Source organism: Artibeus jamaicensis, unplaced genomic scaffold, assembly GCF_021234435.1.
Source record: "Artibeus jamaicensis isolate MK-2021 breed Jamaican fruit bat unplaced genomic scaffold, CSHL_Jam_final scaffold_1019, whole genome shotgun sequence".
Classification (NCBI taxonomy): domain Eukaryota; kingdom Metazoa; phylum Chordata; class Mammalia; order Chiroptera; family Phyllostomidae; genus Artibeus; species Artibeus jamaicensis.
The window spans coordinates 36,206,348-36,233,904 of NW_026522025.1; the positions used below are offsets into that span (position 1 = coordinate 36,206,348).

At 36.6% G+C, this 27,557-nt stretch overlaps 1 protein-coding gene across 3 annotated transcripts; it reads left to right on the top strand.

Annotated features, from left to right (window-relative positions):
- Window positions 1–27,334, top strand: CDC7 (cell division cycle 7). Of its 3 annotated transcripts, none has more exons than XM_037154419.2 (12): window positions 1–97; window positions 822–999; window positions 9,390–9,473; window positions 10,875–11,010; window positions 14,416–14,509; window positions 14,594–14,736; window positions 15,573–15,828; window positions 16,478–16,573; window positions 17,298–17,476; window positions 18,301–18,383; window positions 20,550–20,699; window positions 25,656–27,333. In XM_037154419.2, exons 2-12 carry the CDS (start codon window positions 885–887, stop codon window positions 26,045–26,047), a joined length of 1,728 nt encoding a protein of 575 aa, XP_037010314.2. In that variant the 5' UTR covers window positions 1–97; window positions 822–884; the 3' UTR covers window positions 26,048–27,333. The 3 variants fall into 3 exon arrangements, with proteins under 3 accessions (XP_037010314.2, XP_037010315.2, XP_037010316.2); XM_037154420.2 differs by lacking the exon at window positions 1–97 and adding an exon at window positions 216–361 and having other exon boundaries at window positions 25,656–27,334; XM_037154421.2 differs by lacking the exon at window positions 1–97 and adding an exon at window positions 374–646 and having other exon boundaries at window positions 25,656–27,334.
- Window positions 27,335–27,557: the final 223 nt, after the last annotated feature.

Consider the following 27,557-nt stretch of genomic DNA (forward strand, 5'->3'; position numbering starts at 1 on the left):
TTGCGCAGGCGCGTCGGGCAGACTCGCCAGGTGGGACGCTCTTAGAAGCGGGTACCCAGGCGTCTGGGGAGCCGCAGAAGTCGTATTTCCTTAAACCGTGAGTTTCCAACGGCGTTCCACGGCGCGGGATTGTGAGGGATTAGAAATGAATTACGGATCGTGATTTTGGTTTTATCTCAGCGCAGTACCCCTGACCCCCCTCCTAGGATCCTGCGGCGGGAAAGTCGTACGCCTGCGCACTAAGCATCCCGTTCGGTCTCGGATCTGAGAGTGTAAGGTCCTTTTCTGCTGAGCTCGCGGTCAGCGCTGGCACAGGGATCCCATTCATTCCCACTTCCCTTCTTTCCGGCGCTCGTGACCGGTACGGTATCAGTTCTCCCATCAGCTTGCATAGGGCCTTGGACCAGCTTCCTGGCGCTCCCTTTCCTTAGACACACGATTTCCGCCTGTCCTCTTCGTCGGGTCAAACCACTCTCTCTCCTCTAAGGGCTTATCCCTGGTTCTCATGGGCCCGGGATAGGCCCTTGAGAGGGCCCTGGTGCTGGCGCAAGGATGTTCCCCGGCACCCAGCGTCCTCGTGCTCACAACCTGAAGGCTACTCGGACTAGAAATTTCCCTTCGGGCCCTCTGTCCATATTTCTGGAAGGTGAAAGTGAATTAAATGGAATTCTTAGAAACGGCCTAGATTTTTCTTCGTTTGGGGGTTTTAACATATGGTTTATTTTTAGATTTTTGCCTCTTTGGGGGCAGTGGCATATTTTAGTGCTTGGTTCAGTGAGTGATTTAAACTTCTGTCTTTTCCGGTATTCTAATTTTCACAGCTGCTTTGCTTCCCCTGTGGACATGACCCCTTAGCTAGCATTTTGCGTACCAATTGTTTTGTGATGGAGTCGTCTTTGGGAATTCAGGTGGATGAACCCAGGGCTTTTTCTCCCCTGCCTGACCGGTTGCAGGCCGATGCCTCGTTAAAAAAACATGAGCAGAATTCTAAACTACCAGGTATGTATGTAATTTCAAAGATGTACAGGCAATTCTGTAATTTCAATTATTTTTAAAAACACACACAGAACTTCCTTAAGTGAGTTGTATGTATAAATAAAAGCATCTTTACAAATCATTAAAGCTTCCTAAGATCTAGATTTAGGACAGATTTAGATATAGATTTAGAAATGACATGGATTGTAGTCCAACCATGTCATTTTTACAGAGGAAGTTGCTTCTAAATATTAATGATTGTCTAAGAAACAAAGTTTTGTTGAAACTGAAACTAGTTCTCTCCTCCTAGACCTATGTTCTTACGTCTGCTCACCACATTACATTAAGCTTGGATTTAGAAATTGACATTGGAGGGATTTTCACTGAAGTATTCAAAAGCAGTATTCAGTGACAAAAATACATGAAATGTTTATGGCAGTAATAAAGCACTATATCTCATTATACATCATGCAATATTATTTGGCCCTAACCCACCCAGACCTTGAAGTGAGGAGAAGGTCAAATAATTCCTGATCTTGTACACTAAAACGTACACCTCCATTTCTGTTCTAGCACAGTGCCTGGGACATAGTAGATATTTAATAAATACTTGACAAATAGAGTTGTTCAAGTTAACTACATTTTTTTCTAAAAGGTAGGTAAATCTTTTTCATCTTTTTCTTAAGCATATTTAGTGCTTGTCCAAAAGAGATTAATTTTGAGTATTTGTTCATTTGTCCTTACACACACACACACACACACACACTCACTACAAAATAGACTTGGACCCTATCCTAGAAAAATAGCATTATCACATGCTTTTGATTTCTGATTAAAACTAAACTCGTCTGTCAAAATTAGTACCCTTTTTGATGTCTCTATTTTTGGTGATGAAGCCACTATTACCCTATTTATTTAAGCTTGAAACTTTAGTCTTCACCTTATTTTTTGTATTAGCTTCCAATATCCAGTCACTCAACTTTTTTTTTAAGTGTGTGGTGTTACCTCTTCTTTCCAGTCACACTTATAACACATTAATTCATCCCCTTACACTTTGCTCTTGAATTATGACAAATTTTCTTACCTAAACTGCCTGTTTTTACTTTTTTTCTGTCTTCTAGTGGATCTTATACATTGCACCTAGACTAATCTTAAAATGCCATATTCATCCAGTTTCATGAATGCTATCTCTCTTGCATTCCATTTTCTTGTAATTACCTGTTTTTCATGGTCCAGCTTTTCCTTATTTCATTTGACACATAATATAGTAATACAGTTATTGTATTATTTTTCTTGTATTGTTCAGCACTCTGTGTATTTTGTCCCTTCAATTATAGTATGAACTCCTTGAAGGCAGTTAATGCTATAGCTCATCGTATATGTTGTATATTAGGCAGAATGTATGAACGGTCCTAGCATTATGTTCAGGGGAAAGCTAGTATGCTAATGTTATAGAAATCTGGGAAATAAAGAGTGGGGCAAGTTTTATTCCACATTTTTTTAGTTTTGTGGCTCTTATATAACTGAACACTGTGAACAGTATCCTTGATAATTTATAAGATGTTCAAAAATGTTTTATACGGTTATAAAAGCTAAGGTTATATCAGAAATATAACTTCAGTAAGGAGAGTAGAGCTGATGGGGTCCAAGCATATAACTGTCTCATGATGTAATGTGATTTACTTTTTCTTGATGGAATTACTTTTGAATGATGGGACTTTTTCTATATATTCTCAGAACCTAACAGTCTTCGGCATACATGGTAGGTGCTTGAAAATATTGAATGAATGGTTTAATGCAAGGACGTAAAGTTAAATACTTAGTATAATGGGTGAATAGCATGGCCCTTTGTTTGGGGGTATTTATCAGCTTTTATAACTTTTTCATAAAAATTATACATCCTTATTGAAGAAAATCTAAAGTGTAGAAAACCAGAATGAAATATACTGTTCAAATATTGCCACCATTGTATGTTCCTTTTAGCCTCCTGTGCATACAGATATATATACTTAAAATTTTTTTTCTAATCACAGTTGGCTTACAATATATTAGCTTCAGTGTACAACATACTGACTTACAATGTTATATTACTTTCAGTGTACAACAGACTGGTGAAATATTTGTATAACTTAAGAGGTGAACATCCCAGTGAGTCTAGTACCCATCTGACACTGTAATTCCCTATGGTGTACTTTATATTCCCAGGTCTATTTTTTTTAATGTTTACCTGAGGATATGTTCATTGATTTTTACAGAGCAAGGAAAGGGAAAGACAGAAAAATCAATGTGGGAGAGAAACAGTGATGGGTTCCTCCTGACCAGGAATTGAACCCACAACCTACATATGTGCCTTGACTGGGAATCGAACCCTCAGCCTTTTTGGTGTATGGGACAGTACTCCAACCAACTGAACAACCTGGCTAGGGCCCTAACTGTTTATATAACTAGCAACATTTGGGGATGATAGCCCCCTTATTTTTAGTCTCATTTTTTTTCTTTGCTTAGCAGTATGGATCTTGAACATTTTGTATGTAATTAAATATTCTGCAGTTTGATTTAGGATGACTGCCTATGTTTCACTACATAGTATACTATAATTTATTTAATTGCTTTTTCTTATTGAATCGCCACTAGATTGTTTTATTATTAAGAAAAATACTGCAATGAATAAAGTACCTGGTGGAGTATTGGACCAAATGGTTTTTTTTTCATTCTTTCAGGAAGTCTTTTAAAAAGTTCATATTCCAAATTTAGCAAGTGCTAAAGAATGAAAGTTTGTAATTCATTCTTTCACTGAGTGAAAGAATCTTTCACTCAGTGAAAGAATGAATTATAAACTACACACACATACTAGATGTCTCTTCCATACTGTTGAATTCTACTGGAATGTTTGGTTTCATTGTGTAGTATGTGTACTCTTAGTCCATGATTCTAAAATTGGTTATAGGTACTATTTTGGTTTGCCTGGAACAGATGTAACTTATGCTTATTGTTATAGTATAATTATTATCAGTGCCTGTCTTAACTCCCAAGAACGTGTCAGTTTGGGCTAAATTATATGATCCCCCTAGTTATAGGAAGTATATATCAGGCAGTGCAGGAAGCCCCAGAATAAGCATGATATACATTCCTGGAGTATCAGTTTTGCTCCATGGTAATTGAAAGCATTTCATTTATATAATAAGCATTTATTAAATATCTACTATGTGCAGGTACCCTCCTGGATGCTAGTGATAAATTATTCATAAAACAGACAAAAATTAATGCATGTAATCCAGTGGAAAGAGAAAATAAAAAATAGAATGTTCAGAAGTCATTAATGCTTTTGAAGAAATTGCAGAAAAGAAGGGGAGACAGGAAGTATTGGGGAAAGCGATTGTGATTTTAATCAGTTGGTAAGAGAAAGCTTCAGTGTGGTAATATTTGAGCTGAGACTTGCAGTGGGTGAAGGAGTGAGCTTTACAGTTATCTGGGGAAGAGTATTCCAGATACGGGAAACGGGAAGCTCAAAGGCTCTGCAGTGGGAGTGTGCCCAGCCTTTAGGAATAGCAAAGAGGTCGTTGTGGCTGGAAGCGATGCCAGTGAAGAAGTGTGACGAAAGGAGTATCTGTTTCACTTTGGTGTGGAGCAAGATGCGAAACTTTTAGTGGGTTTGAGCAAAATAATGATATGGTGACTTAGTTTTTAACAGGATCACTTTGGCGGCTATGTTATTAAATAAGACTTGGCCAAAGACCAGCAATGATGAAAGCAGGGAGCACGGTTAAGGAGGCTGTTGCTGTGAGAAAGCCGCTTGGATATATTATGTAGCAGAAAAAAACAGAAGCCTAGACCTTCATGTATAAAATACAGACACTTAAATAGTTTTTTGTAGCTTGTGGACTTTTTACAGTCTTCCCTCAATCCTCAAAGTATATATATTTAGTGGTCTCTGCCTCTAGTATTTTCTGGCTTTTGACATGAATGTTCTCTTCTGCTGTCTGTTTTTATCTCCTACTTCAGAATTTGAGGATTTTTTGCATTCATTGTGATTGTCAAGAAGTTTTACTGTTGTTTAATAATGTTTCTGTAGTAACAGGAAACCTTAATATAAACATATTTAGAGTTTTGTAAAGGTAGGTAAGTACATAGTGAGTAGTTTTATGGAAGCACATTAAGTTTGTATAGTCATTCACATGGCTTGTGAATAACTTACTAACTATTCTTATTGCATATATTTTCTTTTAATTTTTTAAAAGATTTTATGTCTTTCTTTTTAGAGAGAGGAGGAGAGGGAGAAAGAAAGGGAGAGAAACGTCAATTGGTTGCCTCTTGCAAGCCTCCAACTGGGGAACTGTCTTGCAACCCAGGCATTTTCCCTGACCTGGAATTGACCTGGTGACCTTTTGGTTTGAGTGATGACGCCCAACCCACTGAGCCACACCAGTCAGGGCTTGTTGCATATATTTTCTTTCTGGTGATTCTAACAGCTAACCAGTATCTCTGATTGCCAGCTCATGTTTATACAAAGGGAAATTCCAGAATGTGCAACTCATGGGGAAACTGTAGACTCTTATAGCTAGAAAGTAAAGCTCATCTCATCTAAACCCTTTCTTTGACAAGTTAAGAGCAGAACACTCTGTGGTTTAATGATAGGAGTTAAATCCAGATCTTTTAGATCCCAGGCTTTCTTTTATATCAGCGCTGTCCAATGGAGGTTTCTGTGGTAACAGAAATGTTTCTGTGTTGTCACATGTGGCTGGTGTGACTGAGGAAATTAATTTTTAATTTTATTTAATTTAAATTTGAATATCCACATGAAACTAGGGGACAGTGGCAACTCTGTCATCCTGCTACAAAGCTTTTGGTGTTATTAATCATTGTATGCAATAACAATGCACGCACATAAACACCTCAATACATTTAATAGTAAAAAAGACTGCAAACAAGGTTCCTAAAATATTGCATTGTATCTGAACATCACCGAGTGTTAGGTACAGCATTTTACGTAGTACTCAGAAATGCTGCCAGTTGTACTATGTATGGCACATGACTTTCCTATCACCTGGGATTTTTTCTTTTATACTTTTTTATACTTACATAGTTATTATTTTATACTTATATTCTAGTACAAGTCTTTTTAAGACCTAATTAGACAAATAATTGTATATCTCAGGTATGGACTTAAAAAGGAAAATAGCCCTGGCTGGTGTGGTTCAGTGGGTTTAGCACCGGCCTGCGAACCAAAAGGTCACGGGTTCTGTTCCTGGTCAGGGCACGTGCCTGGTTTGCAGGCCAGTATTTCTCTTCCTCTCTTTCTTTCTCCCTTCCCCTTTCTCTAAAAATAAATAAATAAAAATTTAAAAAATAAATAGGAAAATAAACTTTTTAGCTGCATCTCTTCTGAGTCACTTTTTGTATGCCAAGTTACTGATTTATTTTGCCCCTCACAATATTGTTCTCTATACATTACTGTTGCAGAATTTCTTTTATGAATCCATTTTTTTAAGCCATTGTTAATGGGTCCTTAAGAAGAGCCCAATTATTTGGAGCATGCCTACATTTGATTTCTTCTTCACCTCTACTGTTCTTTCCTACCAGCATTTGGCACTTAAGGGATAAATATGAATGCCTTGTACGGCTTCTTGGATCTATGAGTCACTGACACCTATTTTTGTTAGTTTTGATGCTAGCCAACAATTGTAAGTTGCATCCCAATTTCAGAGTTGTTAAAATGTATCTTAGAATCAAAGAAATATACTATAAAAAGTACTATCAAATTGAAAGGCACCCATATAGTCCCTTTCCTGTGGCTTGAATTTGAAGCTGGTTGAAACTGCTAATGGAAAGATTCTAATGGACTGTGGCAACTGTGACTGTTACAAAGTCACATTCACCCCCGGGCAATGGTTTTGGTTTCTTGGGTCAAGTAGTGTGGTAGCTGATAGTGAGGTAACTCCTACTGTCCTAGGTTTCATCCTATGTGACATCTAAACTTTAGGGGGGTTTTGTTTTGTTAGGGTTTTTTTTACAGCTATCTCTGAATTGCCTTAAGGATGGTAAATCATTCATTCATTCAACAAATGTGCCAGGCACTGTGCTAAGAGCTGAGTGTACTGTGGAAATTATATAGACAAGGAACTTTTTTTTAAAGATTTTATTTATTTATCTTTAGAGGGGAAGGGAAGGAGAGAGGGAGAGAACTATCAATGTATGGTTGCCTCTTGTACATCTCCTGTTGGAAACTGGCCTGCAACCCAGGCATGTGCCCTGACTGGGAATTAAACCAAGATCCTATTATTCACAGGCCCGCCTTCAATCCACTGAGCTACACCAGCCAGGGCTGGACATGGAACTTTTATTGTTGGAATTTATATTCTAGTGGAAGTGGCAGACAGCAAACAAATAAATAAACAGGATGATTTCATAGTAGATAAGTATTCTGAAGGCAATAAACAGGAAGGTGTGAATAATGGGAGAAATGCTAATTTGCATAGGATGTCAGAGGAGACTGTGACAACCGAGCTAGCCACATGAAATCATAAGGGAAGAGGATTTCAAACAGAGGCAATAAAATAATATGAGCAAAGCCCTAGAGAAATAGTAATGTAAGTAACTGCTAACAAGAATGATCACTATCATTTAATATTAACTATGCACCAGGCATTGTGTTAAAAGCTTCTCCTACATTATGTATGTTAACTAATCTTCACAGTATCTCCGTGGCATGGGTACTGTTATGATCCCCTTTTTTATAGATGGGGGAAACTGTGGCTCACAGAGGTAAATTGTGTGCTCAAGGAAGGTCATACCAGCTGGTAAATAATGGGGCCAAGATTTTAACTTAAGCTGTCCATCTCCAAAACTGGTACTTTTAATTACTGTTATATTGCCTCTTGTATTGGGACAATGAAGCTTTTCTAGCCCACCGATGAAATAGAAGAGGGGGTTGAGGGTAATTTAAGTAAGTATTCCTATTTTCCTAAGTGGGCTGATACAGTGGAAAGCATACTGAACTAACCTGCTATTTATTCTCCAGCTCTTAATGATCTCCCAGTCTCTTAAATTATCCACTTGTCATCTTCCTCCTTAAAAACTCTTATGTTGAAACTTGGATTCTCTGCCTTTCCCTGCCTTGGCCACATCGAATTTCATTATCTACACCATCCTGCTCTTCCCATATAATCTATGCCTTTTTCCTTTTCCACGTCTTTGCATACATAGTTCCTTCCTAAAATAAAATGCCTTCTTCCACATTTTCTACTTGGTGAATGCTTCAAAATACAGCTTAAGTTTCTTTGTACCTTCCTGAGTATTCATTTTTCTCCCCCCTTCTACCTAGTAATACATGTGTTCCTTTATTATTACAGTTCTCACTTTGTATTTAGTAGGCTTTTAACATCTGTCTCTTCACTAGAGTAAGCTCTTAGAGAACACAGGCTACACCAAATTTGTTCGTTTTTCAAAATATGTCCTTTGCAGAGCATCTGTTTAAACACAGTGTTTGTTAAATGAGTGAGTGAAGAGATGTCAGCTATACCTCTGTGAATTTGGGCATTGTGATTTAACTTCCCTGACTGGGGTTTCTTTATCTGCAAAATCAGGGTAATATTTTAGGTCTTGCCAATATCACAGTGCTGTTGTGAAGATCAGAAAAAATAATACATGTGAAGTGCTTTGAAAATGTCTTTAACTGTTACACTGTGTAGAGTATTATGGTAACTTAAAAAGTAGCTGATGCTTGGCCTAGACATTGGAATAAAATCTGATGACTGAAGCATATAGTTATCTTTTGTATCCAGTAGTTTGTCACATTCTCTATTATTGCCTCTCATTTTAACTATGTATCTTTCTGTAAAAAGTTTGTTTTTATTTAAAAGTAGCAATTATCTGCTGTCAAGGGCAGAGGATACTGTTGGTAATAGGACAGTTTAAAAAATATATATATTTTTGACATTCCCAAGAGTCTTAGTAGACCATCTCTCCGAGGGAATATGATGAATATACAATACATAAGTTTCCCAAGCCTGTAAGATTTTGTATGTTTAGGGGAAGGAAATAGTTTTCAAGAAGATTGCATTGTGTCCTTGTCATGCCATCTAGTGATCATAGCACACACATTGTTTAGTAATTTTTTTAATTTAGTTTCTTCATTGTGTTGTACCACAGGTAACAGCAATGTGCCTGTTAGGATGTTGTAATTCCAGAATAGTGGAAATTCTGTGTGTGTGATTTTGGGACTTACTCAGTTTTGTCTGTTAGTTCAAGAGGTCTATGTGAGTTAGAGCAACTTGATGAGCTTTTAATTATTCTGTCATGATTGCAAGGCTTCTACCTGTTTATTTGTAACAATTCATATTTCAGAACTTATTTGAGTTGTAATTTAAAGTATAAGATACTCATTAATTGTAACTTAAATCTTTTTTCCTTGGTAGGTGTTAAAAAAGACATCGAGAAGCTTTATGAAGCTGTCCCACAGCTTGGTAATGTGTTTAATATTAAGGACAAAATTGGAGAAGGTAATTAGGGATATATTTTATTACCTTTTTAACTTTTTCCCCCCTTGGTCTGTTTTCCTTGTTTAATTTTGATGTTTATTATTATTTCTTATTAAAAATATACTCCTTTTTAAAATACTAAGACCATGTTTATATAACTGTATTGTTATTAGTAATATAATAGTAACAGCTTTCGCCCTGCCCCCCAGAAAGAATGACAGAATAAATATTTATAGTCCAATGAACAGTCCTATTTAATCTTTATAGTTTTATGTATATTACTAATGATACTTACTAAAAATGAAAAACTTAAGATTCAAATGGGGAGGTTTGATAAAAGCAAGCCAAATCTTTTTCCTCTTTCTCTGTTGCCATTAGGTAGAATTGTACATTGTAACATACATGCAACCTAAGATGGCAAAATGGTGAAAATAAAGTGGTATAATATTTATAGGATGGTCAGTATTAACTTAAATACCATCGATTGAGTGAAGGGTGAATTTGGCAGACGATATGAAGGGAATGAGAGAATAAACAATAATAGGGTTTTTTGATGGTTATGTAGAAATATGTCTAAATATTTTAAAATTTCCATATACTTCATTGTTTGCTTTTCACAAGGAAAATGTCAGGAGAGAAAAGTCAGTGGTGGCAGAGAAATTAGAAGATGAGATGATTTGGGATATAAGAAGTAGGTCTTCACACCTTTTTTCCTTCTCCTTTTTGAACACTGACTTAGTGTGCAAAATCTTTGTTCTGGAAAACAGTGGTGTCAGAACAAATTGGTAACTGTTTCTGGAATGGGTAGAGGAGGAGTGTGTCCTAAGGCTGAATAAGTTTGGGGACTCTAGAGTGTATAGTTGTTCCTTTTTCGGTTATTCATGATGAACACATTAAAGGCTCTGGAGAATTTTGTGATTAAAAAAACTATCAATTTTTTTAACTCAGTATTTCTCAAGTTTAATTGATAACCGAATCTTTTTTTCCTCTTTAGTTTAATGCTAAATTTAAAAGACCAGGTGTTTTGGGAGTTTTTTTCCTCCTAACCCTACTATCATCTCTACTTCTAATAGTTCAGTATCCAAATCTTAAGAAAGCAATTCCAAATGACAGTATGGCGGAAAAATACTTGTTGGAGTGGGTCATGACATCATGCTAACCCACTCAAACATTCACATTAGAGCTTTGGTGTAATTAATACCGTATCCCCTATACAACTGAGGACAGTTAAGACTGTATTGAATATTGAAAATAAGTTGTAGTTACAGATGTGTTTGCTCTTTGTGTTTGTTGTTATTAAAATATTAATGATACATTATGACAATTGTATGGGCTCTACACAGTTTTTATGATCTTTTTGGCATTGTTTTATCAACATTTTTTAAAATCAAATATTGAGAAACCTAATAAATTGTTTCACAGGCACTTTCAGCTCTGTTTATTTGGCTACAGCACAGTTACAAGTAGGACTTGAAGAGAAAATTGCTCTAAAACACTTAATTCCAACAAGTCATCCTGTAAGAATAGCAGCTGAACTTCAGTGCCTAACAGTGGCTGGGTAGGTAATTTAAAGACATTTTAATTGAACTGCCTGCATATAATTTTTAAGATGTTTAAGTAGCTACCTACTAGGGGTAGTAATATTGTCAATTAATTAAACATATTCCACAGTCAGGTGTTTCCAATTTGCTAGTACTTTTCCTCTAACCTTGGAATATGGTTAGTTAAATTAATACCAATTTTGGTGTTGATTTTGCTTGAGGCTGAGCTTGACTTCCTGCTGTTTTTTTGTACCACTTTTTCCCCTCAACCTTCCTGCCAAATCATAAACCTTGGGATCATGGTCTAGATATTTTTTAAAATGTGGGGAACTCATGTTTCACATCTCGTCTGCTATAGACAACCTCATCTCATCTTTTATTTTGAGCAGCAGAATAAACTTTAACTACATTTTCTGGTGTGTCTTTCTCATTGGTCTCTCTGCTAGTTCATTCTTACCAACATACGGACATGATCAGGCATCTCTTATCCCCCCTGCACTGCCATCCCACTTCCAGCTGCACCATCATTTCTTTGTTCCCCTTGGCAGCCAGACTTCTCAAAAATTTTCTCCACATGCTGTTTTTCACTGCCACACCCCCCTTTTAGTGCACTTAGGTGTGGCTGCTCTTCTCTGAGCTAAACTAAAACTCCTTTAGGTAGAGTCAGCCATGACTTAATTTTGCCAGTTCCCATTTCTGTTCACTTGAACTCTAGGCAGTGTTTAACATAATTGATTTGAACCTGTCTTCTGAGTTCTGTGCTGCCACATCTTTGTTTCTTCCTACTTTATTTGGACTTTTAATTTCAATGTCCTTTGCCAGTTCTTCTGCTACCTGACCCCTAAATGTTAGAGTTACTAAGTGCTTGGTCCTGGGCTTGCTTTCTCTAGACCCTTCCTAGATTCTAGGATCATGTACTTCCCCATGACTTTAAATATACAGTAATGATTCCCATAAGATATATCTAGACTCAGACATGTAAACTGTGGATTTTTATATATGCACCTGCCTAGTTGACATTCCACTTGGACACCTAATAAACACCTCAAATATAATATGCTGAAAACTAAATTTTAATCCCTTTTTGCCTACCATAAAAAAATCATATTGTAACAACTGGTATTCACGTGCCCATTGCAGTAAATGGCACCACCATCTCAAGCTAGTTGCTCAAGCCAAAAACCTAGTAATCATCCTCAGTTTCTCCATTTTTCTTCTAAACCACATTCAAACCAAGTCTTGGCCATTTTGCCTCCAAAATATATCTAAAAACTCATCCACATCTTTCTTTTTTCTCAACCACTACTTTAGGTAGTAGCCTGCCTCTCTTTCCTCCCTTAATCTCATGGTTGCAAAACAGCCAGAGGAATCTTTAAAATATAAAAATATGTATCTGTGTGATATAAATTGGATACTGTTATTTCAACCACTTAAAATCCTTTAGTGGTTTCCCAGGGTACTTTGAAAAAAATCCGACCGTGTGTCATGCCAGGCTTCCTACCACCCTTGCTGTGCTTCACTGTTTCTAGTTTCTCACATTTGTCTCAAGAGCTGTCTTGCCTCAGGGCCACCACTGCCCATACTGTTTCTTCAGTCAAGAAGACTTCACAGTGCTGGCTTCTGAGCCAGAGTGGCACCACTTCAAAGAGGTCTTTCTTGAATTACATTAGATTCTGTTTTTTGTTGTTACAGCACCTTTTGATCTGGTTTAAAAGTTTTATAATCTGTTACTCTTTGTTACCTTGTTTATTATCTGATGGTAAACTCGATGAGGGCAGAAGTGTTCGTTTTAATTCACCATTGTATCCCTAATATCTAACATAGTGTCTAGCAACTAACAGTGCCCATTAGATGTTTATAGAACGAACAAGCTTATTTCTTTGTTTCATCCTTCCATGTACTATAAAGACAAGAGGATGAGGTGGCCTTCCTAAGGCATGACTGCATATATTCCTGTACCTTGAACGAGATCACTCCTTTTTCCATACATTAAGTATCTCCCTTGACCACTTTTTCTTTCCCTGAACTTGTATGCTAAAAAAAATCTTTATGTGATCTTGCTTCCCTTTTAGCTTCTACACTGATTTTTCTTCTTCTTTTCTTTGCCACATATTTTGGGCAAATTGTCTTTATGTTCTAATTCTTTTGTATTCTCTTTTCCCTTCTTAAATCCTTCTTTACCTCTTCCTTTCCACTTAATTTGCTCTCTGAAAAGCTACTGGTTAATTCCTCTTTGCCAGACTAAAAGCCCTCCCTCTGCTCTCACTCTCTTTGACTTCCATGCTGATCACCCCTTCCTTTAAACCTCCTCACTTGGCTGACATCTCTGTCTGGGCTTTCTGCTCTTTCCTCCTTACTTTGCCCTTCAACTTGAGACTTTTCCAGAGTTCAGTTTTCTCTTCTCTAATCATTTTCACTGTTTTGTGTATCACTTCTCTGCGATTAATGTCACTGACTTTTTTCACTTAAGATTTGGTACTATGTCTAGAAACCTTTATCAACATGATTAGGTCTTGGTTTTGAAACTTCTTTTTCTGATTTCTATATATTTTTTATTGGTATTCATGTTATTTTACTCACTCGGGCTGAAAGCCATAGAAATCAACTTAACCTGTTTTCCTCATCCTCCTCCTCTTCTAATGAGATGCATTGTAGCATTGTGGTTAAAAGAGCATAGGTCTTGAGCAAACTTGCTGGATTCAAATCCTGGCTCCATGACATACCAGTTTAATGGGGAACTTTCTTAACTTCTCTGTGCCTCAATTTCTTTAGAACAGGGGGAGGAAATGATATCACCATTCTCTTAAGGTTGTTGTGAAGATTAAGTGATTTTGTTAATAGATGTGAAGTGCTTAGATTCAGAGCTTGGCATATAGTGAATGCTTAATAAATTGTTAACTATTTTAAAATTTACTTATTGCTCATACTATCTTATCTGCTACTAATCTTATTCTTTTTTTAAATTATTTTTTATATTTATTTTTAGAGAGAGGGGAAGGGAGGGAGACAGAGGGAGAAACATTAATTGGTCGCTACCTGCATGCCCCCAACTGGGGACCTAGCCTGCAACCCAAGCATGTGCCCTGCCCAGGAATCAAACTGGTGACCTTTTGGTTTGTAGGCTGGCACTCAATCCAGTGAGGGTGTTAATTCATCTTCATTCACCTTTTTTTCATCCCTCCAATTAAAAATAATTATGTCATGTTTGAATTGTTAACCTTATAAATGGTAATATTTTTGTTTTTTTAAAAATCTTTATCTTGTATAAGTCAATTGTATATATTGTCCTATATGATGATAGTTTTAAGTTAGTCTTCTAGCATTATTTATGCATTGCTAGAATTGCATTTTAAAAATATAGGAATTAAGTTTTTGGTTTATTTGACCTTTCCTCTAAAGTTTGCTGTGCATTTTTTCACCAGGGGACAAGACAATGTCATGGGAGTTAAGTACTGTTTTAGGAAAAATGATCACGTGGTTATTGCCATGCCGTATCTGGAGCACGAGTCCTTTTTGGTGGGTTTTGATATTTCTTGGATTTTTATTAACTAAATATATAATTGAAAAAAATTTATGACCTTATTTATAACTTTATTTTAGGACATCTTGAATTCTCTTTCCTTTCAAGAAGTACGGGAATATATGTTTAATCTCTTTAAAGCCTTGAAACGTATTCATCAGTTTGGTATTGTTCACCGTGATGTTAAGCCCAGCAACTTTTTATATAATAGGCGCCTGAAAAAGTAAGTATGGAAAGTTACCAGAAAATACTCACACTTGAATGAATTTGTGCTGTGGGGTCCATCTCCTACACATAGAATATGCTGCAACAACCACGCACAGGTTTTTTGCCTGTTTCAGATTTTCATTGTGTTCAGGGAAGGGAAATACAGTGAAGAAGATAAAGTATTAGTAAAGCGGTCGGTGTACATCATTAGAGGTTCCATGGCTCCGTGGAAGTGGTGCCCAGTCAAAAGAAACTTAGAAAGGGTCTAGTCCTTTTTGACCTCAATATTTCTCTTTATCTCTGGGCTTCAGTTTTGTTGTCTGGTGAGTGAGGCGATTAGACACAAGATAGCCAATTTCCCGTTTTAACACTAAGTTCTGTGTTTATATCTTTTATGATGATTACATGTATACATAGAGGCATTGAAAACTTATATATTGCTGTTCATTCACTGGACCACATTAAGTATGGTAAGAAGAATAAAACTATAACTTATTTCCTTGGACCTTTCTTCTGCTGAGTTTTATCTTAAATTTAATTAAATCAGATTTAAAATCTGTGGTTTGTGTTTATATCCTGCATTTCTTGTCTATCTGATCAGTAGGAGCCACTGGAAAAGACAAAAGGGGTGTGTGTGTGTGTGTGTGTGTGTGTGTGTGTGATCTTTCCTTAGTTTTCAATTCTCATTAGCTATTTTTACCTTGTTTGTAAAACTTATTTTAATTTTTTTTCAAGAACATTATAAATTCTTAATTGGTCACCAAATGAATTACAGTTTCTGTATGAATGTGGACTTATGTTGACTAAGCTTTAATTGTTATAGAGAACTAAAAACTTACTTTTATTTCTTAGGTACGCCTTGGTAGACTTTGGCTTGGCCCAGGGAACCCATGATACAAAAATAGAGCTTCTTAAATTCGTCCAGTCTGAAGTTCAGCAGGGAAGTTGTTCACAAAATACATCACATGTAATCACTGGAAACAAGATTCCATTGAGTAGTAGCCCAGCAGCACCCAAGGAGCTGGATCAGCAGCCCACCACAAAAACTTCTGTTAAAAGGCCCTACACAAACACGCAAATTCAGATTAAACAAGGAAAAGATGGAAAGGTTCTATCTCTTTTATTTCTTAAGTACTAACAGGGTTTCAGAAATGTACTTCTTCAACCAACAGAGGGAGATATAATACTAGGATAATACTTGCAATTTAAAATAATGTTTACATTTGTTATAAAGCCAATTGATTATATTTTTCCTAAGATTTATAATGGATTATTTTCCTGTTTTATTATTTTTTTTGCTTTCCCATTTTAAAATTGAAATTTACTTGGTAGGTTTGTGATGTCTCTGTCATTACAATTACATTATATAACGGAAATGGAAAATAATAAATTTTCCCTGCATGTTTTAAAGTTCAGATTAATTATCCTTTTTAGAAGAAAGCGTTAGTTACAGGGGAAAAATTCTGAAGTGTCTATCTCCATTTTAGCTGCACAGCAAAATATAACGTCCATGCAGGTGGCTTTTGCATTTTTTTAGTTATGTATATTGGTGGGCTGTGATAACATTGTATGAGTGTTGAGAGTTCTGTCTAGACTATTTTCTCCTTTCACAGAAATGTTTTGGTGTCTAAGAATGACTTGGATGCAGCTGTTTTTGTTTCATGTCACTTAACTCTTTCAAAACTGTGGCAGAGTACAGCTGGCAGAAAGTGTTACAGATATAATCCTTATTTTCCTTGTTTTTGTTGGTATTGTAGGATGGATCTGTAGGCCTTTCTGTCCAGCGCTCTGTTTTTGGAGAAAGAAATTTCAATATACACAGCTCCATTTCACATGAGAGCCCTGCAGTGAAAGTAAGTAATGTAGCTTACTAGTGCATTCATCAGCTAGTCATACACTGAAGAAAATTCAGGGAGTGGCTAGATCAGCATTTATTAGGAAGTTTTTAAAGTAGAATTTTGCTTTGGCAGAAGGTATTGCTTGCTTTGAGTATCTAGTCAACACTTTTATCTAGGGTTTTGGGGTATTTTTTCCGAAAACTTCTGGTGGAATTTTTCATTAGTTGACTGTTGTTGCTCTTTATCTAAAGGAACATTTGGATCATTAAGGCCTTTTTTTTTCTCTCACTGGCTAGAATGTGAGCTCCCAACAACTAACACATTTCTGATACAGTTGATAGTGTAAAGATGTTTGTAAAGTTTATAAAATTGTCACCAATGTTAAGTTATTTTAAATTGACTTAAGAGATCCTGTCACAGCTAGCTAGCATGAGCAACAAATTACAACTCTGATTTTAGCTGATGTAATTGTGCAGTTTACAGTTCTGAAATGGAGTTAGACACTAGAACGTAACTTATATAAGTCAAATATTTACGAAACTTGGAGTAATTAGTAAATTTTAATACATTTATTCAACAGGAAAACCTAAAATTCCTTAAATGTTTTAATAGACAAGTATTTGTTTATAATCCAGTAGCACATTCAGCAGTTCTAAAAGTTACACATTTTGCTGTAATAGCATTTGAAAGCATCATGTTAAATGTCATGAAAATAGAAAATATGACTTTTCTTTTACAGCTTATAAAGCAGTCAAAGACTGTGGATGTACTGTCTAGAAAGTTAGCGGCAAAAAAGAAGGCTGTTTCTACAAAAGTTATGAATAGTGGTGCAATGAAGAAAAGCGCCGGTCCTTGCCCAGCTAGCCAGACCTGTGACTGTTATGCAACAGATAAAGTTTGCAGTATTTGCCTTTCAAGGTAATGTACTGTGATGGTGCTATAAAATCACCACCATGCTGTTAGACAAGATTAGAAATTGCACTGATTTTGTTAGATGATTCAATGAGTGAAAGTGAATAATGGTCCTGTGAACTACATAGGCACTGATTGAGAGCAACACCTTGAAGAGCAAATGATAACTATTGTCATATATGGTTCATTTGATTGCATATGCTCTTTGGAAAACACACTTGCCCTTATATTTTGCTGGAGGAATAGTCTTTTTGGAATCTTAGAATTGTACAGTTTTCTTGTTGGTTTAATTTTTTGCCTTCTTTCTTTATTCCTGCCAGTGTAGAACAACCAGATCTGAATAATAGAGCTCTTCTCCCACTTCCGTCTCCAACTCTTTGCCACATAAATTTTTCTTTTCCTTCAGGACATGGCTTTCTTGAGCCTTCCCTGATTAAATCCATAAATGAATTAATAAGTATATTAGTAAGTGTATTACTCCAAATAGAAGTGAATTTTCATACCTCTGAATTCCTATTGAACTCTCTTTTTCTATTTTGGTTCTTATTATCTATTACCTCTGTTTATACCTGGAAGTGACCTTAAAACCTTTCGGGAATAAGGCCTGGGAACTAGTAAAAGATGGTGGAGAAAGATGTGTGGAAGCAAAATTTAGGATTTTCATTGCATTGGATCACCATTGACTTTATAATAAATTCTATTTATATAGATATCAAGGCAGAATATACTATGAACTGAATGGAGAAGTGTTAGTTTTGGTCTTAAATAATTTGACTCAAAATTATTTCAAGTCAATAACATGACTCGAAAACTTTTATTTTGTCATCAAGGCGGCAACAGGTTGCCCCCCGGGCAGGCACCCCAGGGTTCAGAGCTCCGGAGGTCCTGACCAAGTGCCCGGATCAAACTACAGGTATGCTGTACTAGAAATACAGGACCCACATACAACTTGCATTCCATTTTATGATCTTATCTGTTTATGATTAAATTCTGAGCTCTTGCTGCTTTTAATTATGTAAGTGGTTCTGCGGTACAGTATTCACATTCTTAAGGACAATACTGTTTATTGAAGTTTCTAATCCTAATTTTTTTAAATGATTTTTAATAGATCATGTTTTTCTTTTTACAAGATGATTTTACTAGAAATTTTGTTAACATCTTTATGGGGGGGAATAATTGTGTTTAGTAGTCTTTGCTAACCTAAGACTTGGCAGAGTTTTATCTGTTTGCCTAGTACCTGGGAACTTTTCTGTGATATGCATGCAATGGTGTGTTTCATGTACATTATTTTTTGTTATTATGAAAAGATATAATAGCATTAAAAAGATTTTTGAAAAATAAAGTTGTCATGGAGCTGATACCCAGAAACATCCTAGTGAATAAGTGAATCCTACTGTTCACCTGGATTGTGGATGTTAAAGAAATGCTCGTGTTCATCGTGTGTATTCTGTGTTTGCTAGTGATAGAAAAAAAATGAGTGAAGCTATCTGCTTATACTCTAGTTAGGACACTTTGTGAAGTACTCATGAAATAACCCAGTGAGTGTGGTTATAAAACTTTATACAGTATTTTAGGGCTACCTAACTATCCTTACCTGAAATGGTTTTGGAAGAAAGTTTATAAAGAGCAAATTTCTGAGAAGACAGTGTAAATTGGGTTGGGGTTGGCATTGAGGCATGAGTAGAGGAACCCATTAAACAGCATAGGGTAGCCACATGGGATTCAGAAGTTTAGTGTGGCTAGAATGTAAGGCGGAAAAGTGGAGGAGTGATGAGAAATAAACCTGAAAAGAGGCAGACAAGGTCAAGTCACACTTGTTAAATGGCTTGGACTGTATTCTGTAGGTGTTAGGAAGTTATGAAGGAAAAGAGATGATAAATTTTCTAGGTGGATTGTTCTGGCATGTGTGCAGAGAGGATAGACTTTAGAGAGGGGTGGCTTGCAGTGGTCCAAGTGAGAGGATGAAAGCCTGAATGAGACCATTAGTAACAGGAATGAAAAGAAGAAAGAGAATAACTGGAAATGCAGAGCCTAGTGGATGAGTGGGTATGGGATTTGGGTGTGGGGTGGTCAGGGAAAGGCATCCAGGATGTTTATCAGATTCCGAGCCTGGGGGACTTGATGGGTGCCAGTAACCAGGGTAGAGAGTGAAGAAGCAGCGACTAATTTATAGAGAAGTATAAGGTTGGGGTGTAATTGGTTTGAGATATTTTTGGGATATCCAGATAGAGATGTCCAACAAAATGAAAGTAAATCTTAAGCTCTGGGAACTCTGCTTTGGAAGTTCATTTGGGGGTTGTCATATAAATGGTAGTTGAAGCCATGAAATGGATGGGCGAGTAAAGGGAAGAGGTTGGAGCTCTGGGGACCTCAGCACTTAAGGCTTCCAGAAACCTCTGAAGGAGCAGGCAGAGGTACAGAGCGAATGAAGAAAGGCAGGTGATAAAGTGGCCGAGGGACTAGAGAGTAAATGTGGTGATACTGGGAGGCCAACAATTAGGAGAGATGTCCCTAAAAGGAAAAAAAAATGTTTTTGAATACAAGGCCAAGCTGGTCTTAATTTTAACTGCCAGAATTCTGGAGAATAAAGTTTCTGTAGTGAAAGGGTTAGTACCTGGCTGAAGAAAACCTACGACTATTCAATACTTTTCTCTAAAATGTATCATTTTTACTACTGTGATGTATAATTTTTGAGGAGCATCTAGTTTTTTCCCCCCACATAGCTCTTTCTGGATTTTTTTGATCTTCTAAAATGTTTTCTAAGGATGAACTTTCTTTTAAATTTACCAAGAATGTTGCTCTAGAAAAAAAACATTGTATTACGTATTCAAGATATTAGGTAAGAGATTCTGAATCCTGAAATTACATTAAAAGCATCTGGGGAACTTTAAAAAAAAATGGATGCCCAAGCTGTACTGCAGAACAATTAAATCCGAATCGCTGAGGAATCGGGCCTGGGTATCAGAATTTTTTAAAGCTCTCAAGATGATCTGAATGTACAGTGAAGGTTGAGAACTATTAATGTAGATGATAACATTTTAGATTTGGGGATTTTTAAAAAGTTTGTTTTCTGTTACAGCAATTGACATGTGGTCTGCAGGTGTCATATTTCTTTCTTTGCTCAGCGGACGGTATCCATTTTATAAGGCAAGTGATGATTTAACTGCTCTGGCTCAGATTATGACAATTCGTGGATCCAGAGAAACTATCCAAGCTGCTAAAACTTTTGGTAAGCAGTTTTAGATTATAGAACAAAACAAATGCTGTCAATTCTTTCCTACAAATTACTGTACTTAATAAATTATTATGAAATTCTCTTTACAGATAAACATTCTGTGTTCATAAAGTTCTCTCATGTTAGATAGAAAATTTTTCATCACTACTATGTATCTAATTATTTAAACTTATCAAGCACACAGTGCTACACTTCTCCAGTATTTAAAGTTTAACTGTATAATCTTAAAAGAATAAGGAATAAAATCTTAAGTCCCTGTAGTTGACTTTATTGCATAAATATTTTAATACTATTTTTAGATTTGTTTATTGTATCTTTTTAAGCATTGGATGCTTTGGGGCCCACTTTAAATGATCTTAGTCTATACTAACAAGTGAACATTTAATTTATAATACCGTGTAATAAGGATGATAATAAAATGTGTGTTAGTCGTCACGTTTTTTCGGTTTAGTGTAACAGAAGAAAATGAACAGAACGCCTTTACTGATGTAGTTGTGTTGTAAGTATACAAAGTGGGGGGGACTCCAGAAAGACCCAGAATTATCTTTTGGAGGGCGGGCCCCTTATAGTACACACTTACAGCACTAGGTGAGTGTTCTAAGAACCCACCTGTATCAGTGTATCAAGCAGCTGACATTGTTGTGAGAAGCTCTGTTATGCTTCAGTGAATTTTTTTGAAGACTCTTCAACGTGCTTGCCTGTTTTATCATGGGTGATTAATGAGTGCACCTGCCCACACCACAGAGTGTTCAGTTTTTGACCAAAAACGGCATGTTCCCATGCCTCACCCTCGGTATTCATCTAGTCTTGTCCTGAGTAATGAAAAACTCCCCAAAGGGAAATGTTTTCCCAGCGTGGAAGAGGTCAAACAAGCAAACAAACAACCAGCACTAAAAGGCATCAAAATCCACAAGTTCAAAAACTGTTCTGAGCAGTAGGAAAAAATGTCTTGATAGGTGTATTGCATCAGATAGAGAGCACTTTGAAGGTGACGGAAGTTTATAAGAATAATTTTTTATGAATAAATTCTGGGCTTTTTGGGTTCCCCCTGGTAAATTGGACACGGGAAGTCATCTCCTTAGCTACAAAGTCTTGTAGCTCAAGACTGGAACATACAGTGTACATAATAGGGCACCCGAGAATTATCTCAGCCTCGCTCTGGCCAAAACCCTGAACTCAAATGCCCGCCTTGTGTTTACTCTCCACGCACAATTATGTTAATACTTTCCAAGTGGATGGGTGTGACTGAGTCAGCATGTCACCACACGATATAAAATGCCCCTATGGGACAGAATTTCAGTCAACCCACTTCAAGAGGAGCTTGGCTGCTTTGTGCCAGGCCCAGGATCATCGGGTTTTAATCAGGGGTGCAGTCAGAATGATCTGATTCTGATTCAAGAAATACATATGCTTGATGAAAGAACAAATGAGGGGAACAACAAATGCATTTCTTTTTTTCCTCTAAAATCAAACTTAAAACATTATAAAAAAAAGAAAAGAAAGAAATACATGTGCTTATCTCATCCCATCTGTTCCTGGAAAATATGACTTGGAAAAATATGATACATAGGAAGGATCCAGGCTTATTAGTTTAAAAATAAAATTTTTTAAAAAGTAAGAGATTTATCTGGACCAAGACCCACTTCTAAGAAAATAATTGTCCCTTAGGTACCAGCGCTGTGGTCTGATTCACCAGACAAGCCTAGTGGTGGTTTTAAAGAAAGCCTTGTAATAGAGGCTTATGAAGAAATGTTTCTGCAGCAAAGTCAACCTGTTAAAAGAAAAATGATTACTTTCCTTTACCCTCTTCCATGTCCTCCCACCCACCTTTCTCTGTGGTAATCACCTTGTGTCGCTTGCATCTCTGAGGGTATGGTTGTTTTGTTTGTTTTTTGCTTAGTTCTTTACCTTTTTTACCCTGCACCTCCTCTCTGACAGCTGTCAGTCTGTTCTCTGTATCTCTATGAGTCTCTATTTTGTTTGTTAGTTTATTTTGTTCATTAGATTCAGTCATATGGTATTTCTCTTTCTCTGATTGGCTTATTTCACTTGGCATAATGTTCTCCAGGTCCATCCATGCTGTTGCAAAGGATAGATTTCCGGCTTTTTTATGCTGCACAGAATTTCATTGTGTAAATGTATCACAGTTTTTTTATCCACTCCTCTACTGATGGACACTTGGGCTGCTTCCAAATCTTGGCTATTGTAACTAATACTGCAATGAACATAGGGATGCACAATTCTTTTGAATTAGTGTAAATACCCTGAAGTGGGATCACTGGGTGAAAAGGCAGTTCCATTTTTAATTTTTGAGGAAACTTCATATAGCTTTTTGCAGTGGCTGCACCAGTCTGCAACCCCACCAACAGCCAACAGTGCACTAGGCTTCCCCTTTCTCCATATCCTCACCACCTCTTGTTTGTTCATTTATTGATGATAGACATTCTGCTGACAGGTGTGAGGAGATAGATCACTGTGGTTTTAATTTGCATTTCTCTGATGACTAATGATGTTGAGCACCTTTTCATATATCTACTGGCCATCTGTATGTCCTCTTTGGAGAAGTGTCTACTCAGGTCCTTTGTTCATTTTTAAATTGGGTTGTAAAAGAAAATTTTAAGGAAACTAGGGTGAAGTAATACATACAAGAGAAAAGTGATCATAAATGGAAAGCAAGATTGATACCTTGGAAATTGTATTCTTACATGAGTTTTTTATTCTCAACTGATTAAGAAAACTTTTATCTACTATCGAGTAACTTCATGAGAAATTTTTTACATGTCTATCAGGGAACACCAAAACATTTTGTGGAAGAGCTAAATCTCCCCCATATTAGTCACAGTTATAATGAGGACCAACAGTGGAAGTAGAGCATCTGACACAGAGACATTCCAGGGCTAGTGTCACGTAGCAGGCGAAGGCTTTCAGAGATTTATTGTTGTGGTTCTCCTTCTCCTGTTTAAACAACGATGCTGTGTAGCGCTTGTCTTAGTTTGGTTGGTATGACTTCGTAGTTTTGTCAGCCAGATCTTACTATCACTTTTGAATACAGGGCTCAGAACTTTAGCAGTCATGACTGTATTATCCTCTATGATTCAAAGAAATGACTTGCCTAAGATTAGCAGTAACGGTGCTTCTAATTCTCTTGTCTTGTGTGTAACCTGCCCCAGTGTCCTTAACCAATAGACTGCACCCCGTGATAGATTGTCATTAAGTATCTGTTGAGTTGTGTCAGGTAAATTCAAAAGATGGCCCTGGTCGGTGACGTGGTTAGTTGGAGCGTTGTTCCCTACACCAAAGGGCTTCGGGTTTGATTTCCAGGCAGGGCACATATCTAGGTTGCAGGTTAGATCCCTGGTCAGGGTGTATACAGGAGGCAACCAGTCAATGTTTCTCTCTTACATCAGTGTTTCTCTCTTTCTGTCTGTCTGTCTCTCTCTCACTAACTAAAATCAATAAACATATTGGGTGAGGATTAAAAAACTTCAAAGGCAAAATATTTTTTGATTGAGTGTTTCACTTTAAATTATTTACCCTAAATAACGAATTCTTTCTCTGGATATATAAAAAAATAACTTAGGCATATTGTGTAACTTGGGGAGATACTGTAACATATAGTGTTAATTATTTCATTACTTCAGAGTAGCCTATAAATTAAGGAATAAAATTATATGACTTCTGTGGCTGTAATTTTCTGGAGAGAATATAAATGATAAAATAGATTTAAAAGTAAAAAAAGATTGGCATATATCTTCAACCAACGTAGTAGTTTTTGGTCATTTCTTTCCTTTGTCTCGTCCCTTCCTGCCACGCCACCTCTCCTTTTGTCTCCTACCTTAGTGCACCAATCCAGCAGTTATACCGGAATGTGTAAAAGTCACTTCGTATTATCCAGAGCTAGATTAATTCATTGCTCTAACAGTCAGCATTGTTAACAAATACCCCAGAAAGGAACCTATATGCTGTGCTACTCATTTAGAGCCTCATTTCTAAGGAAATGTAAGGCAAATATATTACTGCCCATTTGCATGCTTTGCCTATTTTTGTCTAATAAGAATCCTGTTGGGAAATTGTTTCAAAGACATATTTTTAAAAACATCTTGTTTGTGTATTCATTTATTCAGAAATATTTATTGGGACTTTGTGTGTACCACATATTATTGCTGAGTCTCTGTTCTCTTAGTACTTAAATTCTAGAAGGAAAGACAAAATAAAGAAGTATAACTATCACCTGCATCAGTAGTATTGAGAACGATGAAAGGGGAAACGGAGTGAAGAGGGCACAGCTATTTTGGATAGGTCGGTCAAGGACAGCACCTGTAAGGTTGTGGTATTTGAACAATGCCTCTTTGTCCAGGCCAATAGTCATTAATTGAGAACGTAGTATGTGCCAAACTTGTCTGGGTTATGGGGATCAAAAATAAATAAGATAGTCCCTATCTTCAAAGAGCCCACAGTATACTAAGCAAGGCAGGCAGACATTTTACCAGTTACAACACAGGGTAGCAAAAGTAGTAGACATCTTCACAGGATGCAATGAAAGTTGAGAACAATCAACTCTCTGAGAGGGTCAGGCTTCACAGAGGTAACTCTTGAGCTGAGTGGAGTATCCTGGGCACATGGGGAGAGCAGGGCATCCTGGCCAAGTCAGGAACCAGGTCAAATTTCATATAGAAGCTGCAGCTGATTAAAGACTGCAGAAGGATATGATGAAGCTAGAGAAGTTGGCAGAGTCAAGTGAGTCCTTATCGTATAAGTCACTACTTTGTCTTACTGTCTACCACTTAATGATTTGACCTTCACAAAACATAACGTAATATAGCATGTGGTGTTCTCTCTCATACTCAGTATAGATATATCCACAAAGCAATGGTTGGACTTGTATAATTCATAGGAGAGAGACTTCTGGTTTATTCAAATAATACGATATGTGTAATTTTTCTCTTTTAGGCAAATCAATATTGTGTAGCAAAGAAGTCCCAGCACAAGACTTGAGAAAACTCTGTGAGAAGCTCAGAGGTACAGAGACTAATGCTCCCAAACTAACAAGTGATACACAGGGATCTGCTCATGACCCAGCTGTTCTGGAGAAGACTGAGCATAAAGCTTCTCACCTCAGACAGACACCTCAAGCACAGCACTCAGGAAATTCAGTGTATAAAGTGCACAGAAATGGCTGTGGGAGTTGTTTTGATGCGAACACTACCAATTTAGAAGGTTGGGACAAGGTGCCTGATGAAGCTTATGACCTGCTTGATAAACTTCTGGATCTAAATCCAGCTTCAAGAATAACAGCAGAAGAAGCTCTGTTGCATCCTTTTTTTAACGATATGAGTTTGTGATTATTGTTCTTCATTTAATGTTTGCTATTGCGTATTGTGAAGTGGAGTGAAAGAGTTATTTGTACAGTATAAGTTATTCATTGGAGAGCAGGGCAAGATTTAAAATTTTAGTATTTGCTCTCCTGGCAGGTTATAAAACATGGATTATGATTACTTGTAGTGCCTGGGATAGTTCTTCGGACTAACAACACACCTTTTGAGTTAGATCTGCCCGAGGAGAAGCAGCACTTTAGTTTCCTAATTACTTGTCCTTGCCATATGCAGTTTTAGCCTAGTACCAGGGTTTCAAGGTGCAAGTTTGAAAATTAATGGATGTGTTAGGGGTTAAATGACCCAAAAGTCTTGCCTTATTGGTTTCTTCAAGCAGTGAGCTGTGCGTACCTTTGGAAAACTCACCTGGTACTGGTACTGTAGCCATTCTGTAGGTTAAGATAATTTCCTCTTGTAGGGGCATATGTTATAGCTGTTAAGAACACTAAAGAGAAAATGTTGTGGGGGGTATCACTTGAATTGAATTTGTCCATTTTAAAAAGTATTTTGTGAAAGCATTTATTTTGTTAATTGCCATTTTTTTTGAGTGGTTTCTCTTGGTTTTTTGTGGTTTTTTTTTTTTTGCCTACTCTATCCCCAGCTTACACGTTCTCCTTGGAAATTATATGGTGCTTTTCACAAAGTTTCTGGGTGCTTTGTTAAATATTGTATATGTTTACAGTTAGAAACGTAAAATAACACATGCACTAGTTGATAGTGGGAAGCCATAGGTTCCAGATGAAGATCGATAGTCCAAATTCCTTTTTCTCTCACTGTGGATGCTTTTTTAAAAATTTTTTACACCATCATAGGTATAATTAGGTAGCTGCTAAAAAGAAGAGTGAAGACAGAATTGAGAATATTACTGGAGATTTTTCCTCTGCCTAGAGCCTTCCAGATCTCTGTTTTGACTAAGTTGGTCCTGCTCAGAAAAGGTTGGTTACTGGAGTCTTGACTGGGGTGGAAAGAGAGGTAATGAAGTAGGCAAAGTAGAAAAAGACCAAACATAGAGGTTTATGTATTACTACATTCCAAAATGATATATCAGTGATAGCATATCCAATTTCTATAGGAAATAAGTCTGGGGATATTGATTTGTTGAAAAGTTTCCCATTATTAGAAGTCATAGGGTCTAAAACCAGTTTAGGGACATAGAACATTTGTTTTATTTTGAATGTTGAAGTTAGTGTGTCTACCTACTCCATTTGGTAAGTATGATATATATATATATATATATATATATATATATATATATATATGTAAACCATTAGTATTGACTTGCTCTGTGTTGTGCTGTAATCTTCAAAACAAAACAAACTAATGTTTTTTTAATGTGTATGGTTAATAAAGTTACCCTGTTATATTATTTATGTCAGGCTACTCATTTGAAATATAACTTTTTAAAAAAATATTGACCACTGGGGGTATTTTCCTTCTCTTTTTGAAATTATATTTTATTGATTATGCTACTACAGTTGTG

Excerpts from the sequence above, each read along its gene's own strand:
- CDC7 (XM_037154419.2), top strand. The coding sequence starts at position 885 with ATGGAGTCGTCTTTGGGAATTCAGGTGGATGAACCCAGGGCTTTTTCT. Across the intron at positions 14,510-14,593 it reads TGGAGCACGAGTCCTTTTTG|GACATCTTGAATTCTCTTTC; the intron begins GTGGGTTTTGAT and ends ACTTTATTTTAG. Across the intron at positions 14,737-15,572 it reads TATAATAGGCGCCTGAAAAA|GTACGCCTTGGTAGACTTTG; the intron begins GTAAGTATGGAA and ends TTTATTTCTTAG.